The sequence below is a fragment of the Salmo trutta genome, chromosome 15, assembly GCF_901001165.1.
Source record: "Salmo trutta chromosome 15, fSalTru1.1, whole genome shotgun sequence".
In the NCBI taxonomy this organism is placed as follows: Eukaryota; Metazoa; Chordata; class Actinopteri; order Salmoniformes; family Salmonidae; genus Salmo; species Salmo trutta.
This window is the reverse complement of record NC_042971.1, coordinates 48,422,376-48,441,748: the sequence shown is the minus strand read 5'-3', so window position 1 is coordinate 48,441,748 and position 19,373 is coordinate 48,422,376. Positions and strand designations below refer to the sequence as shown.

The 19,373-nt window shown below is 48.6% G+C and overlaps 1 protein-coding gene across 2 annotated transcripts in view; it reads right to left on the bottom strand.

Moving 5' to 3' along the window:
* Positions 1-19,373, bottom strand: part of LOC115149214 (PDZ and LIM domain protein 5) — a 109,268-nt gene that overhangs the window by 19,963 nt on the left and 69,932 nt on the right. For both annotated transcript variants that reach the window (XM_029691872.1, XM_029691874.1), the window contains 4 exons: positions 11,812-11,845; positions 10,816-11,357; positions 5,269-5,423; positions 1,968-1,998 (listed from right to left, as the gene is read on the bottom strand). In XM_029691872.1, the coding sequence (XP_029547732.1) occupies positions 1,968-1,998; positions 5,269-5,423; positions 10,816-11,357; positions 11,812-11,845 (762 nt within the window). The remainder of the gene's footprint in view (positions 1-1,967; positions 1,999-5,268; positions 5,424-10,815; positions 11,358-11,811; positions 11,846-19,373) is intronic.

The following is a 19,373-nucleotide window of genomic DNA, read 5'->3' as shown; positions in this document are numbered from 1 at the left end:
CAGTGGCCCGTTTATTAGGTACACCCATCTAGCCGGGTCGCACCCCCTTTGACCCCAGAACAGCCTGTATTCTTCGTGGTATGAACACATTGCTCAATTTGTATTAAGGGACTAAACATGTGCCAGGAAAATATTCCCCACACCATTACACCACTGCCACTAGCCTGTACCATTGACACCAGGCAGGATGTGTCCATGGACTCATATTGCTTACGCCAAATCCTGACTCTGCCATCAGCATGACGCAACAGGAACCGGGATTTGTCAGACCAGGTGATGTTTTTCCACTCCTCATATGTCCAGTGTTGGTGATCGCGTGCCCACTGGAGCCGCTTCTTCTTGTCTTTAGCTGATAGGACTGGAACCCTGTGTGATCGTCTGCTGCAGTAGCCAATCCATGACAAGGACCGACGAGTTGAGCGTTCCGAAATGCTGCTCTGCACACCACTGTTGTACTGCGCCATTATTTGCCTGTTTGTGGCCCGCCTGTTAGCCTACACGATTCTTGCCATTCTCCTTTGACCTCTCTCATCAACAAGCTGTTGTATGTTTTTTGTTCGTCGCACCATTCTCGGTAAACCCTAGACACTGTTGAGCGTGAAAAGCGCCTGGCACCAACGATCATACTACTCTCAAAGTCGCTTAGGTCACTTGTTTTGCCACATCTAATGTTGAATCCAACAGTAACTGAATGCCTCAATGCCTGTCTGCCGGCAATATATAGCAAGCCATGGCCACGTGCGAACGGGGTGGTGTACCTAATAACCTGGCCATTGTGTGTATGTACTAAGGCAAGGTAAACTAAGGGAGAGTATTTAACTCAAACACACACACACTCACTCACACACTCACTCTCACACTCCCCTAACACACCAGCAGGCTCACTGTACACACACATACACAGCAACTTACTAACTAATTCCAGTAACTACTTAAAGGGATGTGGTATAGGACAAGGCACAGGTGGTGAGGCATAATGTGAAATCTCAGACTGCTATAATGTGAGACCTGAGACTGTCTTTCTAGTTAACTACAGGCTGATTAAAATGAATAAAACACAGGCAGAGAGATGTTACTGGGCACAGCAAACTACAGTCTACTGCACGTTGAGTGTGCGTGCCGAAACACTGTGGTGCCAGTCTCTCAGCTTGTTGTACTGTTGTCCCACAACCTTTGGGTCCGGTTTGTTCACCCTAACACACCCAAAGACACAGGAAAGGAGGGGAGATGGAGGGAAGGGAGGAGGAAGAAAGGAGATGACACAGGAGAGCAGACAGGAAGAAAGGAAAGAAAGACATTGTAAAGAAAAATAAATAGACAAGAAATGTAGAGTGAAAAACAGGACAATGGAGGAAATAAAGGAAAAATAAAGAAACAGTCAGATTTGCCAGTGGTTGTACTTCCTGACAGGAGAGCTCTGTCTGAAGGATGCTGTCTGTAAACCACATCTCTCTAAGAAGGAGAGATTGGAAGTCTCCTCCTGGCAGGCCCTGATTACCCACAATCCCACTTAATTACCCACAATCCATCTTCGTGACATGCTGATTGGCCGGGGCTTTGGTTGGGAGAGCAGCAGGGTGCATTTAATGCAGATGAAGATGAATAGGGGCAGAAAACAGACCTGAGAACCCCCAGAACCCCCAGCTCTAAAGGGCTATGAGGGTTGGCCAGCCCAGCTAACCCTGCTTGAGCAGTTTCCACTAGGGTTTCCTCTGATGTGGCTTCCTGTAATGAAGCCTTACACTAAGCGTGATAGTGAGTGTCTGTCTCATGGATAAGGAAGTATGGGCTAAACTCGGAATCCCAATAATGAGAAGCTCCTGTGGCATGCAGGATGAGACATGGAGTGCCAGAAAGCTCTGATCAACCCAACATAGTAACAGTAACAACAACAGCATCAGCCTCACACACCAGGAAACTACCCTCAGATCACATGGGATCAGACTGACATACCACCAACTACTCACTTCCTTCCAGCGCTGTTCTCCTGGGCTTGGTCTGTGAACAGAGGAGGAAAAAAACTCATGAACATAAAAACAAAGATTGTCAAATGTGCGTGTAGACTTGTGCGTCTTATAATAGAAAATAACTGATTTTATTTAACTCGAGAAGACAGTTAAGAACACATTTTTATTTACAATGGCGGCCTACCCCGGTCAAACCCGGACGACGCTGGGCCAATTGTACGCCACCCTATGGGACTGCCAATCACGGCCGGTTGTGAAACATGCCTGGAATCGAACCAGGGTCTGTAGTGACTGCATTGAGATGCAGTGTCTTAGACCACTGGCCACTCGGGAGGCCATGGGGTGACCAGACAAAAAGAGAGTGGTGCTACTGCTTTTTAAATGCTCATTTTAATCAAGTAGATATTGATAAAAAATATACCTATATAAAAAAAAACCTGTGACTCATGATTCGTGTAAGCCAGCTCTGCCCCAACCCGTCAGCATTCTCAAATCCAAACTTATCGTGGAGAAGAAATGTTAGTGGGTGTGGCATTCTGCCGGAGTGATGTGGATGGGTAGCCAGGCAAGTACAAACCACTCTCCAGCACTCATTTGCATCAACAGCCTTGCACATATTAAACATTGTATAAGTAACAGCCTATGTGTGGAATAGAGAATGACTTCTAATGCACTGCTCCTTGTCAGCTCCATGTCAGTTTGTATCAGCAGAGCAGGTCTAACACACACAGGGCTGGGGTGATGACAGAGAGATGGATGCTGAGGCCCTGAGACAGAGCTGCGCCAGGGGACCAGAACACAGTGACAGAACTGTGCCAGGGGGACCAGAACACCAGTGACAGACCTGTGCCAGGGGGACCAGAACACAGTGACAGAGCTGTGCCAGGGGGACCAGAACACAGAGACAGAGCTGTGCCAGGGGGACCAGAACACACAGACAGAGCTGCGCCAGGGGGACCAGAACACAGTGACAGAGCTGTGCCAGGGGGACCAGAACACACAGACAGAGCTGTGCCAGGGGGACCAGAACACGCAGACAGAGCTGTGCCAGGGGGACCAGAACACACAGACAGAGCTGTGCCAGGGGGAGCAGAACACACAGACAGAGCTGTGCCAGGGGGACCAGAACACACAGACAGAGCTGTGCCAGGGGGACCAGAACACACAGACAGAGCTGTGCCAGGGGGACCAGAACACACAGACAGAGCTGTGCCAGGGGGACCAGAACACACAGACAGAGCTGTGCCAGGGGGACCAGAACACACAGACAGAGCTGTGCCAGGGGGACCAGAACACACAGACAGAGCTGCGCCAGGGGGACCAGAACACAGTGACAGAGCTGTGCCAGGGGGACCAGAACACACAGACAGAGCTGCGCCAGGGGGACCAGAACACAGTGACAGAGCTGTGCCAGGGGGACCAGAACACACAGACAGACCTGTGCCAGGGGGACCAGAACACGCAGACAGAGCTGTGCCAGGGGGACCAGAACACACAGACAGAGCTGTGCCAGGGGGACCAGAACACGCAGACAGAGCTGTGCCAGGGGGACCAGAACACGCAGACAGAGCTGTGCCAGGGGGACCAGAACACGCAGACAGAGCTGTGCCAGGGGGACCAGAACACACAGACAGAGCTGTGCCAGGGGGACCAGAACACACAGACAGAGCTGTGCCAGGGGGACCAGAACACACAGACAGAGCTGTGCCAGGGGGACCAGAACACACAGACAGAGCTGTGCCAGGGGGACCAGAACACACAGACAGAGCTGTGCCAGGGGGACCAGAACACACAGACAGAGCTGTGCCAGGGGGACCAGAACACGCAGACAGACCTGTGCCAGGGGGACCAGAACACGCAGACAGAGCTGTGCCAGGGGACCAGAACACGCAGACAGAGCTGTGCCAGGGGGACCAGAACACGCAGACAGAGCTGTGCCAGGGGGACCAGAACACGCAGACAGAGCTGTGCCAGGGGGACCAGAACACACAGACAGAGCTGCGCCAGGGGGACCAGAACACACAGACAGAGCTGCGCCAGGGGGACCAGAACACACAGACAGAGCTGCGCCAGGGGGACCAGAACACACAGACAGAGCTGTGCCAGGGGGACCAGAACACACAGACAGAGCTGTGCCAGGGGGACCAGAACACAGTGACAGAGCTGTGCCAGGGGGACCAGAACACACAGACAGAGCTGTGCCAGGGGGACCAGAACACAGTGACAGAGCTGTGCCAGGGGGACCAGAACACAGTGACAGAGCTGTGCCAGGGGGACCAGAACACACAGACAGAGCTGTGCCAGGGGGACCAGAACACAGTGACAGAGCTGTGCCAGGGGGACCAGAACACAGTGACAGAGCTGTGCCAGGGGGACCAGAACACACAGACAGAGCTGTGCCAGGGGGACCAGAACACAGTGACAGAGCTGTGCCAGGGGGACCAGAACACACAGACAGAGCTGTGCCAGGGGGACCAGAACACAGTGACAGAGCTGTGCCAGGGGGACCAGAACACACAGACAGAGCTGTGCCAGGGGGACCAGAACACAGTGACAGAGCTGTGCCAGGGGGACCAGAACACACAGACAGAGCTGTGCCAGGGGGACCAGAACACGCAGACAGAGCTGTGCCAGGGGGACCAGAACACACAGACAGAGCTGTGCCAGGGGGACCAGAACACACAGACAGAGCTGTGCCAGGGGGACCAGAACACACAGACAGAGCTGTGCCAGGGGGACCAGAACACACAGACAGAGCTACACTACCAGGGTGGGAAATGGCTGGTGGATGCCCTAATTTCAAAGAATTAAGCTAAATTACAGAAAACACTGTACCCAACCCGCTTTCACCACTGTAGCGTTGAGATTCCCCTTTCCAGAGCTGACAAACACACACATTTTGTATTTTTTCTACACCTGGGCTTTGGATTCTTTTTTTTTATGCTCCCAAATGCTCTGTTCGACCACCCATCAATGTGGCTGGTAAGAATAGATATTCTACCAGCCAATGCCCAAATCTACCAGCATTTTGCTGATGGCTGGTGTTAATTTCCCACCCTGTGCACTACAGGGACTATCATGCAGCACTGTTGTAATCTGTACTACAGTCTACTTATGTAACCTTTCCCTTAGGGGAAAAGGCAAAGCCAAAATGGTCACTTCAGAGGGATACGACTGTAAGATCACAATGATCTAGTTCGGATAGCTTTATATTTCCTAGTCCCATTGTGCCAGGTTACCCAGTAACTAGGGTGTCATTATGCCTCAGGGTATTGGGGTAAGGTGCAAAGGGGGTACCCACCTTTCTCTGTGCCGGTGATCTGAGCCAGGATTCTGAAGGACCTGGATTGGGAGGTTCCGGTGCGAGGATGCCAGTCCTCTGTGTCCTCGATCAGACGCTTCTTACTGGCCTCGCTGAGGGGCGAGGCGTGGATCAACTCTGGTTCAACTTTGTTCCTGAGACCACACACAGAATAAGTATTAAAGTCCTCATCATCATTAACATTCATTTACAATTATCATTACCACTCAGCATTCATAAAAATCACTCTTAATAATTACTTCATTATTCCCTAATTATTCAGATTCATTTATTACATTCATTAATGCTTTTATATAGTAGAATAACACAAGTACAACATTTGTTCTCGTTCACACACTGGTACAGACAAATACACTCGTACTCCCAATGTATACAGGTATACTTAGACAAGACAAACACACACATTCACTAAGTGTCCACGGCTAGATGTTCCATTACTGTACCTCCTAAGGGCAGTCTTTGGGGGGACTCTGCACACGGACATTGAGAAGGTGGTAAGAAAGGAAAATAGAAGGAGAAGAAAACTTGAAAGATTGAATATTGTTTGATAGAATAAACCAGATGTAAAACTCTTTGGATCTAAAGTATCAGTTTTGCTGTTTGTCTTTTATTTTTCTTTATTTAACTAGGCCATTCTTATTTACAATGGTGGCTACTGGAGAATAGTGGGTTAACTGCCTTGTTCAGGGGCAGAACAACAGATTTTTACCTTGTCAACTCGGGGATTCGATCCAGCTACCTTTCAGTTACTGCTGTTACAGGCTACACTTACTTAAGAATTCCCGGAGGCCCACTATCAGAACCAGCAGTTACACTAGAAACAGCAGAGCAGTAGTCAGCTGACTATCGATTCAAACTAACTGCAATGACCAGCTTTAAAACCCTTATGAAGATGACATGACACACATGACCTGATTCAGCCCACATACAGCGCATCGTGGCGTTAACTCAGAGACAAACATATCATAACATGACAATGGTTTTAGTAGTAGGGGGAAATATGCTTCATGGATTATTGATCAGCAGAATAAACTGGTGATGTAGTTTGTATTTTGGGGAATTGATTTAAAACTATTAAATAGTGATATTATATGTATAATACAGTTAGAAACCCAGGTAAAAGTTACCATCTCTCGTCACAAGGGGGAACCACTGAGCCACACATTACATTGAGCTCGGGACCAGAATGGATACATTGTTTGTATTCCTGTCCTCAATTATATCATGTTTAGACACACATCTCAAGATGTCTGTTTATTACATTACAAGTGGATTTCTGCACTTGGGGCAAGTCAAGTGTGTCTGAGTGTTCTGGGTGTGAGCTCTGTGCTATTTGACTGTGTGTCTCTGAGTGTATTCTAAGTGAATGGGGCGAGAGGGGTCAGATTGTGACGGTCCTGGCTGGTAATTAATGAATGGCCTTGGGTAAACAGAGTGGCACGGTGGCAGACGGAGGGGGACAGATGCAAGGACAGAGTTCAGTAGCACTGCTGAGTGGTGACAGGTCAGCCTACAGGGCTCTGGGTTGCAGTCTGGAGCCTGGTGGTGGGTCTGGTGGGGATGCATCACCTTTTATAAAGCCTATGGGCTCCGGTCAAAGGTAGTGCACTATAAAGAGAATAGGGTGACATTTGAAACGCAGCCTGGGTGTAAATACACTGGTTATCCCACACGGACCGGGCCAGGATGCCATTACACACACAGAGCATGAATGAACAGAATGAACTGGCCTCAGTGGACCACAAGGCTTATTATGGCTTATGGCTGTGTGCTATTTACAGGGTGGCTTTGCAGGTTGTTTTGTGTTGTGAAATGAGTGTGTAAAGCGCCTGTCATAGTCCAAAACGTGTACACGTACACACAGCAGTGTTCTAGAATATTAGACCGTTGGTTTTCATACTTTGTCAGCGGAGTTCAAGCAATTTTTCCAACTGTCAACACATTCAAATGATATAGGATGCGTACCGGAGTCGCGTTGGTTGAGAATTGTGGGGAGGTGAGCAGAGGGCTGTGCTTCCCCCGCGGATGGTGGTCTCAGAGCCGTGTTGCTATGTCACAATAGGATGCTGGACTATCACGTCTCAGCGTCTGTGGACTATGGTTTAGGCTTTAGACAGTAAGTAAATGAGAGAGGTTTATGAGGGTTATGGCAGAGGCGCCAGCATGTCTACTGTACTAATCTAACTGTACTGCAGTCATCATGTGTAGCAGGATAGCACTGATAATCACATCCCACAGTCAAAGAGCTAGCAGACAGTCCTCCTCCCCCTCCTGCGGAAAGAGAAAAGAGAGGAGAAGAGGATGAAACAAAGTAAAGGAGCAGGAAAAGAGAAGAGCAGTGATTCAACTGGGTCCTAAAACCACATGGACCATTCTGAGATGATGGGCGAGCAGACACCCAGAGAGAAACACACACACAGGATGCGGCTGAACACACATGCTTCTACTATACATGTAGCCTGTACAAGCAGACGGGGCAGTCGAGGGGGTTTAGGTGGTCATTGGCTAGATGGGATACAGTTTATGTCAAATTATCGTTCTTCAAAGTTTTTGTGCATTTTACCTAACCCTAACCCTTTTCCTAACCTTAAACTAATTCTCCTAACCTGCTACATTAATTGTACTAACCTGCTGCATAAGGTCTAACTTGCTACAAAAAGTCAATTTTCACACAAGCTGTAACCCTTCTAGCCAAAACCGTTTTAGAAGGTAGGAAGGTCAAAGATCATACAATAACTCAGAGGAGGTATTACAGTATGCAGTACAGACTGAGATGACAACCAAAGTGCCTAGAGGTAAGTGGCATGAAGTCTCTATTATAACCCCTCATGTCTCAGCCTCCAGTATTTATGCTGCAGTAGTTTATGTGTCGGGGGGCTAGGGTCAGTCTGTTATATCTGGAGTATTTCTCCTGTCTTATCCGGTGTCCTGTGTGAATTTAAGTATGCTTTCTCTAATTTTCTCTTTCTTTCTTTCTTTCTTTCTTTCTTTCTTTCTTTCTTTCTTTCTTTCTTTCTCTCGGAGGACCTGAGCCCTAGGACCATGCCTCAGGCCTACCTGGCCTGATGACTCTTTGCTGTCCACAGTCCACCTGGCCGTGCTGCTGCTCCAGTTTCAACTGTTCTGCCTGCGGCTATGGAACCCTGACCTGTTCAACGGACGTGCTACCTGTCCCAGAGCTGCTGTTTTCAACTCTCTAGAGACAGCAGGAGCAGTAGAGATACTCTGAATGATCGGATATGAAAAGCCAACTGACATTTACTCCTGAGGTGCTGACCTGTTGCACCCTCGACAACCACTGTGATTATTATTAGTTTACCCTGCAGGTCATCTATGAACATTTGAACATCTTGGCCATGTACTGTTATAATCTCCACCCGGCACAGCCAGAAGAGGACTGGCCAACTCTCATAGCCTGGTTCCTCTCTAGGTTTCTTCCTAGGTTCTGGCCTTTCTAGGGAGTTTTTCCTAGCCACTGTGCTTTTACACCTGCATTGCTTGCTGTTTGGGGTTTTAGGCTAGGTTTCTGTACAGTACTTTGAGATATCAGCTGATGTAAGAAGGGCTTTATAAATACATTTTATGTGATTTGATTATTCAGTTGTGAAACATAACTAATACCATTTGCATCAGTGGACTACATGGTAGACTAGTCTAAAACACATGTTACTAGTGTACTTCCTATCCTCTGGCCTGAGAACCACCCCAATAAAGAGCTGCTCCAGCCCAGAGCTGCCAGTACGCTGGGATAATTAGAAAACAAGCGTCTAAGTTGACACAACAACATGACGTCAGACAGAATCAGAGCCAGACTACTTGGCAAAGCTATAAACTCTATTATCAATTAAAGGGAGGCAGGGTGGGCTAGGCTGGGTTGTGCTGGGCTAAGCTAGGCTGGGCTGGGTTAAGCTGGGTTGGGCTAGGCTGGTTTGGCCTAGGTTGGGTTGTACTACGCTGGGTTGGCCTAGGCTGGTTTGTTCTGAGCTGGGCTAGGCTGGGTTGGCCTAGGCTGGTTTGGGCTGAGCTAGGCTGGTTTGGGTTGAGCTAGTCTGGTTTGGGCTGGGTTGGACTAGGCTGATGTGGCCTAGGCTGGTTTGGGCTGAGTTAGGCTGGGCTAGGCTGGGCTAGGCTAGGCTGGGTTAGGCTGGGTTAGGATGGGCTGGGTTGGGTTAGGATGGGCTGGGTTGGGTTAGGATGGGTTGGGTTAGGATGGGCTGGGTTAGGATGGGCTAGGTTAGGATGGGCTGGGTTGGGTTAGGATGGGCTGGGTTAGGATGGGTTGGGTTAGGATGGGCTGGGTTAGGATGGGTTGGGTTAGGATGGGTTGGGTTAGGATGGGCTGGGTTGGGCTGGGTTAGGATGGGCTGGGTTGGGTTAGGTTAGGATGGGCTGGGTTGGGATGGGCTGGGTTAGGCTGGGCTGGGTTGGGTTAGGATGGGCTGGGTTGGGATGGGCTGGGTTAGGATGGGCTGGGTTGGGTTAGGATGGGCTGGGTTGGGATGGGCTGGGTTAGGATGGGCTGGGTTGGGTTAGGATGGGCTGGGTTGGGTTAGGATGGGTTGGGTTAGGATGGGCTGGGTTAGGATGGGCTGGGCTGGGTTAGGATGGGCTGGGTTAGGATGGGCTGGGTTGGGTTAGGATGGGCTGGGTTAGGATGGGTTGGGTTAGGATGGGCTGGGTTAGGATGGGCTGGGTTGGGTTAGGATGGGCTGGGTTAGGATGGGTTGGGTTAGGATGGGTTGGGTTAGGATGGGCTGGGTTGGGTTGGGATGGGTTGGGTTAGGATGGGCTGGGTTAGGATGGGCTGGGTTGGGTTGGGATGGGTTAGGATGGGCTGGGTTAGGATGGGCTGGGTTGGGTTGGGATGGGTTGGGTTAGGATGGGCTGGGTTAGGATGGGCTGGGTTAGGCTGGGCTGGGTTGGGTTAGGATGGGCTGGGTTGGGTTGGGTGGTAGCAGGAGTGAGTTTAACATGTTGTCGGTTGCTGCTGCCTTTTTCTTCTGTTTCCAGTCCCCTTCAACATGCTGGGACAAGATGTGCTGCTGCACTCAATGTGGCTGTTTACAAACAGCTATGTAGACTATGTAGGAGAAACTGATGGAAGATTTACAACAAAGTATGTCTTGTCTCAGGTAGTCTGTTGTTATTACATGGTTGGTTAACACCTACTTGTGGCCTCAAACATCATCCAGACAGGCAGTGAAGTGAACTACATATCTCTGTAAACCAGACAACAACACACAGGATTTATGGGATGTGAGACAGAAACATGTTCCCAGTACACTACACCAGTCCAGGTGGTCATACCTAACATGGCCATGTCGGTCTTTTGAGCGCAAAAGTCAAATGGTCCATGGTAATAACTTTAAACCACCTACCTACCCACACTTGATCTTCTTGGAAAGTGAAAGGAAGCAAAAAGAGAATTTGAGGGGTTTGGTTAGATAAAGAAAGTAACAGGAGAGGAGAGAGGAGAAGAGGGGAGGAAAAGAGGTGAGAGGAGGGTTTGAGGTTAGTGCCACTCACCCATTAAACTGTTCTTTGATCTGGTCGACCACCACACCCTGGGCTTCCAACAGGCCCCGCCTCTGTCCTATGGCCACCTCACAGGCATTGGCATTGGAGTACAGGTTAATTGGCGTGTTATAGCAAGAGGACTGCGGAGCACCGGGATTGGAGGAGGGGGCTGTCACTCTGGCCGGGGAGGATGAGGAAGAAGAGGAGGGAGTGGAGGAGGGGGTGGTGAAGGGGGAACGGCCAGAGCTGGGTCTGGGGGGTGGGGCTGAGCTAGGTGGGGCTGGGGAGCGGGAGCGGCTAGCTAGTGGGAAGGGAGGCTGGGGCTGCTGGGAGGAGGGGGCGGCGGGGGTGAAAGCAGACGATGCAGAGGGGATGGAGGCCACCTTTGGGGCGGTCAGGGAGGAAGTGACTGCACCCGCACTGCTGCCCCCGCCAAAGGGGCGGGCCGTCTTGTTGTAGGCAGCACCGGGTTGGGGGGAGGGGCTGGTGAAGGTGGAGGGCGGAGCCGGATGGGTGATTGGCACGGGCTTAATGATCTCCAGTGGCTCGTCCTATAGGGGGGTGAGGACACATGCACGACACTCACACACTGCAAACCACACAGCAAACTCATACAGCAAACTCATACAGCAAACTCATACAGCAAACTCATACAGCAAACCATACAGCAAACTCATACAGCAAACTCATACAGCAAACTCATACAGCAAACTCATACAGAAAACTCATACAGAAAACTCATACAGAAAACTCCTACAGGGAAATGCTCCCCAGCAGTATAGTATGTGCCTCAGAGCTATCAGCAGCATATTATTCCCTAGCGTTGCATAATGCCCATAACAGCCAATCACAACGTGCTGTAACATTGTCTCAGAAGGTCACAGTGAGCATGCTCAAACAAATGATCCTGGTAACTGGTAATATACCAATTAAAAACGAATAATCATTATCAGAATCCATTTATCCTAAATAATAAATGTGATTCATTCACTGGAGTGTACTTACCTTTGGTGCATCAGCCTTGGGAACACTGGAAGCTCTGTGAAGACAGAAAACCCATCATGAGGAAACGTATTTTCCTCTGTAGGAACAAGGTAAAGAACTAAAGGAGCATGACCACCCTCACAGTATATGGCCCATCCATTAAAATGTCACAACAAACCTCAATGGTACATGCAGGTAATACTGGGACAGATGGATGAAGACACCATCTGTCAGGCTTGACTGAACAGTAACTCTCTCCTTATGGACAGTAACTCTCTCCTTATGGACAGTAACCCTCTCCTTATGGACAGTAACTCTCTCCTTATGGACAGTAACTCTCTCCTTATGGACAGTAACTCTCTCCTTATGGACAGTAACCCTCTCCTTATGGACAGTAACTCTCTCCTTATGGACAGTAACTCTCTCCTTATGGACAGTAACCCTCTCCTTATGGACAGTAACTCTCTCCTTATGGACAGTAACTCTCTCCTTATGGACAGTAACCCTCTCCTTATGGACAGTAACTCTCTCCTTATGGACAGTAACTCTCTCCTTATGGACAGTAACTCTCTCCTTATGGACAGTAACTCTCTCCTTATGGACATTAACTCTCTCCTTATGGACAGTAACCCTCTCCTTATGGACAGTAACTCTCCTTATGGACAGTAACCCTCTCCTTATGGACAGTAACTCTCTCCTTATGGACAGTAACTCTCTCCTTATGGACAGTAACCCTCTCCTTATGGACAGTAACTCTCTCCTTATGGACAGTAACTCTCTCCTTATGGACAGTAACCCTCTCCTTATGGACAGTAACTCTCTCCTTATGGACAGTAACCCTCTCCTTATGGACAGTAACTCTCTCCTTATGGACAGTAACTCTCTCCTTATGGACAGTAACTCTCTCCTTATGGACAGTAACTCTCTCCTTATGGACAGTAACCCTCTCCTTATGGACAGTAACTCTCTCCTTATGGACAGTAACTCTCTCCTTATGGACAGTAACTCTCTCCTTATGGACAGTAACTCTCTCCTTATGGACAGTAACCCTCTCCTTATGGACAGTAACTCTCTCCTTATGGACAGTAACTCTCTCCTTATGGACAGTAACTCTCTCCTTATGGACAGTAACCCTCTCCTTATGGACAGTAACTCTCTCCTTATGGACAGTAACTCTCTCCTTAAGGAGGAGCATCTTAGAGAGATGGGAGAGGAAGAGAGAGAGGGAGCAGTAGATAGAACAAGAGGGGGGAGGGAGAGAAAACAGGTGGGGATGAGTAAAGGAAAACTCAATAGGAACTAACCACACCAGAGTAAACCTGTAAATAGAGTGAATATTGAGATTAGACACACTATCAAAGACTGCTGCTACTGGCTCCACTACAACACCTATCTCTATTTGGCCCCTAGCTCAATGCCACAGAGTCAGCCAGCCATAGAGCAGCACGGTGGTAGAGACATGTGGGAAAACATATTATGCTATATTACTCTGTTTTGTTTCCCTAACGCCTGCTAGATTTACTAAGGATCCTTATTTTCACTCAATCATCCACTCATCCACTCAGCAGTCCAAGACACTATCGCTCCTCTGCGTGAGTCTCCATCTCCGTGTACAGGGCTACAGGCCCAAACACTGTAGAAGACCTCAGATTTATACTCATGATCAAACCAGCTGTTGTTCATACTGCTGCAAACAAACACACTGTTCAGGGAACGGGACTTCCAGTGGCTACCAGGAGGTGAACCAAAAACGATCTGCTCTCTCTATCCACAAGGACAATCTGTATATTCCTTCCATATTCTGTCTCTCTGAGGAGCAGAGAGCATGTAGCCAAATGAAGGAAAACAAAATGCATATCAACTATGCAAAACATAATGTGAGATGTGAGAATGCTATTCATTGACTACAGCTCAGCGTTCAACACCATAGTACCCTCAAAGCTCATCACTAAGCTAAGGATCCTGGGACTAAACACCTCCCTCTGCAACTGGATTCTGGACTTCCTGACGGGCCGCCCCCAGGTGGTGAGGGTAGGTAGCAACACATCTGCCACGCTAATCCTCAACACTGGAGCTCCCCAGGGGTGCGTGCTCAGTCCCCTCCTGTACTCCCTGTTCACCCACGACTGCATGGCCAGGCACGACTTCAACACCATCATTAAGTTTGCAGACGACACAACAGTGGTAGACCTGATCACGACAACAACGAGACAGCCTATAGGGAGGAGGTCAGAGACCTGGCCGGGTGGTGCCAGAATAATAACCTATCCCTCAACGTAACCAAGACTGATTGTGGACTACAGGAAAAGGAGGACCGAGCACGCCCTCATTCTCATCGACGGGGCTGTAGTGGAGCAGGTTGAGAGCTTCAAGTTCCTTGGTGTCCACATCAACAACAAACTAGAATGTTCCAAACACACCAAGATAGTCGTGAAGAGGGCACGACAAAGCCTATTCCCCCTCAGGAAATTAAAAAGATTTGGCATGGGTCCTGAGATCCTTAAAAGGTTCTACAGCTGCAACATCGAGAGCATCCTGACTGGTTGCATCACTGCCTGGTACGGCAATTGCTCGGCCTCTGACCGCAAGGCACTACAGAGGGTAGTGCGTACGGCCCAGTACATCACTGGGGCTAAGCTGCCTGCCATCCAGGACCTCTACACCAGGCGGTGTCAGAGGAAGGCCCAAAAATTGTCAAAGACCCCAGCCACCCCAGTCATAGACTGTTCTCTCTACTACCGCATGGCAAGCAGTACCGGAGTGCCAAGTCTAAGACAAAAAGGCTTCTCAACAGTTTTTACCCCCAAGCCATAAGACTCATGAACAGGTAATCAAATGGCTCCCTGGACTATTTGCATTGTGTGCCCCCCCCAACCCCTCTTTTTACGCTGCTGCTACTCTCTGTTTATCATATATGCATAGTCACTAACCTGTTGTGGATAGGGGGCAGTATTTTCACGGCCGGATGAAAAAAACGTACCAGATTTAAACTGGTTACTACTCTTGCCCAGAAACGAGAAAATGCATATCATTAGTAGATTTGGATAGAAAACACTCTGAAGTTTCTAAAACTGTTTTAATGGTGTCTGTGAGTATAACAGAACTCATATGGCAGGCAAAAACCTGAGAAGATTCCAAGCAGGAAGTGGCCTGTCTGTAAATTTGTAGTTCTTCTTTTGGTTCTCTATAGAAACTACAGTATCTGAGCTGTTCCGAAGCACTTTCTAAGGCTTCCATTGGCTCTCTAAAGCCTTCAGAAAGCGGATTGAGGCGTCTCCTGTCTCTGGGCAGAGTATACTAGCACAGTTTGTCAGTGGTCTGCCTAGTAACAAAGAGATTGGAGATGCGCGTTCCCGCGACCATGCTGTTTTTTCTTTCCTCTTTGAATGAATACACTATTGTCCGGTTGGAATATTATCGCTATTTTACGAGAAAAATACCATAAAAATTGATTTTAAACAGTGTTTGACATGCTTCTAAGTACGGTAAAGGAACATTTTGAATTTTTTTGTCAGCCGTGATGGCTGAGCTATGTACTCAGAATATTGCAAAATGTGCTTTCGCCGAAAAGCTATTTTAAAATCTGACATAGCGATTGCATAAAGGAGTTCTGTATCTATAATTCTTAAAATAATTGTTATGTATTTTGTCAACGTTTATGATGAGTAATTTAGTAAATTCACCGGAAGTTTAGGGTGGGAATGCATGTTCTGAACATCACATGCTAATGTAAAAAGCTGTTTTTGGATATAAATATGAACTTGATTGAACAAAACATGCATGTATTGTATAACATAATGTCCTAGGATTGTCTTCTGATGAAGATCATCAAAGGTTAGTGCTTCATTTAGCTGTGTTTTGGGTTTATGTGACATATATGCTTGCTTGGAAAATGGCTGTGTGATTATTTTTGGCTGTGTACTCTCCTAACATAATCTAATGTTTTGCTTTCGCTGTAAAGCCTTTTTGAAATTGGACAATGTGGTTAGATTAACGAGAGTCTTGTCTTTAAAATGGTGTAAAATAGTCATATGTTTGAAAAATTGAAATTATAGCATTTTTTTGTTTTTTGTATTTCACGCCACGCTCTACCATTGGATATTGGCGAGGCATTCCGCTAGCGGAACGTCTGTCCTCAACAGGTTTTAACTATACATTCATGTACATACTACCTGAATTGGGCCGACCAACCAGTGCTCCCACACATTGGCTAACCGGGCTATCTGCATTGTGTCCCACCACCCGCCAACCCCTCTGTTACACTACTGCTACTCTCTGTTCATCATATATGCATAGTCACTTTAACCATATCTACATGTACATACTACCTCAATAAGTCTGACTAACCGGTGTCTGTATGTAGCCTCGCTACTTTTATAGCCTCGCTACTGTAAATAGCCTGTCTTTCTACTGTTGTTTTATTTCTTTACCTACCTATTGTTCACCTAATACCTTTTTTGCACAATTGGTTAGTCTGTAAGTAAGCAATTCACTGTAAGGTCTACACCTGTTGTATTCAGCGCATATGACAAATAAACTTTAATTTGATTTGATTAATTCCAAGAAAGGTAAGCACTCTCTCTCTCGCCCTCTCTCCCTCCCTTTCTTTCTCTGTTCTCTCTCCCTCCTCTCTCCCTTCCTCTCTTTCTCCTACCTCTCTCCCTCTCTTTCTCCTTCCTCTCTCCCTCTCTCCCTCGCTCCCTTTCTCCTTCCTCTCTCCCTCCCTCTCTTTCTCCTTCCTCTCTCCCTCCCTCTCTTTCTCCTTCCTCTCTCCCTCCTCAATCTCTCTTTCTCTCCTCCAGCTGTTTCTTGTTCTTCATTCATGGCATGGGCCCTTCATAACCTTAGTCTGCTGGACACAGTCAGTCTAGACTCAGACTGGTTCATGTTTTCTCATTAATGTCCATTAAGACTCAGTCCCAGCCTCTCTTCTGGCTTCATAAACAACTGTGTTCTCAGCCTGACAGCCTCTGACAGCCTCTGACAGTCTCTGACAGCCTCTGACAGCCTCTGACAGCCTCTGACAGCAGACAGCCTCTGACAGCCTCTGACAGTCTCTGACAGTCTCTGACAGCCTCTGACAGGCTCTGACAGGCTCTGACAGCCTCTGACAGGCTCTGACAGCAGACAGCCTCTGACAGCCTCTGACAGCCTCTGACAGCCAGACAATGTGTTCCTTCTTCCTCATCAAGCCAAAGTGACTCAGCAGAACAGAATGGTCTCTTCCGGAACATGCCCCATGTTCTCTGGCATTCTGTCTGTCACATTCTTCCATATTAGGAAGGGTTTAGGACAGTCTCACGGTCCTGTTCCTCACTGAGTTGAAGCTGACCGACTAAAAGCATGCTCACTGGAGGAGTATCCAGCCCCACCCTGCCACATATGTATGCAATTCTTATTTTGAAAAAATACTATATCCACACTGGCAGCTGAATATTTTCCAATGTACATATGAGCATATTTTCCAATGTACATATGAGCATATTTTCCAATGTACATATGAACATATTTTCCAATGTACATATTAACATATTTTCCAATGTACATATGAGCATATTTTCCAATGTACATATGAGCATATTTTCCAATGTACATATCAGCATATTTTCCAATGTACATACAAGCATATTTTCCAATGTACATATGAGCATATTTTCCAATGTACATATGAGCATATTTTCCAATCTACATATGAACATGTTTTCCAATGTACTTGTGTGCACTTGAGGAAAGCAGCACACTTCAAAGGCCCAGGCAAACATTACAGGATAGGGATGGGCTAATAGATCAAACAGTCTGTGCCATTAAAAAAAGATATAGTCCATAACACTGTGTATCTGCCATCAGTAAGCCTGAGAGGGGCTCCAGGGTAGAACCCCCAACCGTTCTCTGTGTCTCTGTTCCCAGAGCTGACAGAACAAACACAGGCCAGGTGGAACCCCCAACCTCCGTTCTCTGTGTCTCTGTTCCCTGAGCTGACAGAACAAACACAGGCCAGGGTGGAACCCCCAACCTCCGTTCTCTGTGTCTCTGTTCCCAGAGCTGACAGAACAAACACAGGCCAGGGTGGAACCCCCAACCTCCGTTCTCTGTGTCTCTGTTCCCAGAGCTGACAGAACAAACACAGGCCAGGGTGGAACCGCCAACCTCCGTTCTCTGTGTCTCTGTTCCCAGAGCTGACAGAACAAACACAGGCCAGGTGGAACCCCCAACCACCGTTCTCTGTGTCTCTGTTCCCAGAGCTGACAGAACAAACACAGGCCAGGTGGAACCCCCAACCTCCGTTCTCTGTGTCTCTGTTCCCAGAGCTGACAGAACAAACACAGGCCAGGTGGAACCCCCAACCTCCGTTCTCTGTGTCTCTGTTCCCAGAGCTGACAGAACAAACACAGGCCAGGTGGAACCCCCAACCTCCGTTCTCTGTGTCTCTGTTCCCAGAGCTGACAGAACAAACACAGGCCAGGTGGAACCCCCAACCTCCGTTCTCTGTGTCTCTGTTCCCTGAGCTGACAGAACAAACACAGGCCAGGTGGAACCCCCAACCTCCGTTCTCTGTGTCTCTGTTCCCAGAGCTGACAGAACAAACACAGGCCAGGTGGAACCCCCAACCTCCGTTCTCTGTGTCTCTGTTCCCAGAGCTGACAGAACAAACACAGGCCAGGTGGAACCCCCAACCTCCGTTCTCTGTGTCTCTGTTCCCAGAGCTGACAGAACAAACACAGGCCAGGTGGAACCCCCAACCTCCGTTCTCTGTGTCTCTGTTCCCAGAGCTGACAGATCAAACACAGGCCAGGTGGAACCCCCAACCTCCGTTCTCTGTGTCTCTGTTCCCAGAGCTGACAGAACAAACACAGGCCAGGTGGAACCCCCAACCTCCGTTCTCTGTGTCTCTGTTCCCAGAGCTGACAGAACAAACACAGGCCAGGTGGAACCCCCAACCACCGTTCTCTGTGTCTCTGTTCCCAGAGCTGACAGAACAAACACAGGCCAGGGTGGAACCGCCAACCTCCGTTCTCTGTGTCTCTGTTCCCAGAGCTGACAGAACAAACACAGGCCAGGGTGGAACCCCCAACCTCCGTTTTCTGTGTCTCTGTTCCCAGAGCTGACAGAACAAACACAGGCCAGGTGGAACCCCCAACCTCCGTTCTCTGTGTCTCTGTTCCCAGAGCTGACAGAACAAACACAGGCCAGGTGGAACCCCCAACCTCCGTTCTCTGTGTCTCTGTTCCCAGAGCTGACAGAACAAACACAGGCCAGGGTGGAACCGCCAACCACCGTTCTCTGTGTCTCTGTTCCCAGAGCTGACAGAACAAACACAGGCCAGGTGGAACCCCCAACCTCCGTTCTGTGTCTCTGTTCCCAGAGCTGACAGAACAAACACAGGCCAGGTGGAACCCCCAACCTCCGTTCTCTGTGTCTCTGTTCCCAGAGCTGACAGAACAAACACAGGCCAGGTGGAACCCCCAACCTCCGTTCTCTGTGTCTCTGTTCTCAGAGCTGACAGAACAAACACAGGCCAGGTGGAACCCCCAACCTCCGTTCTCTGCGTCTCTGTTCCCAGAGCTGACAGAACAAACACAGGC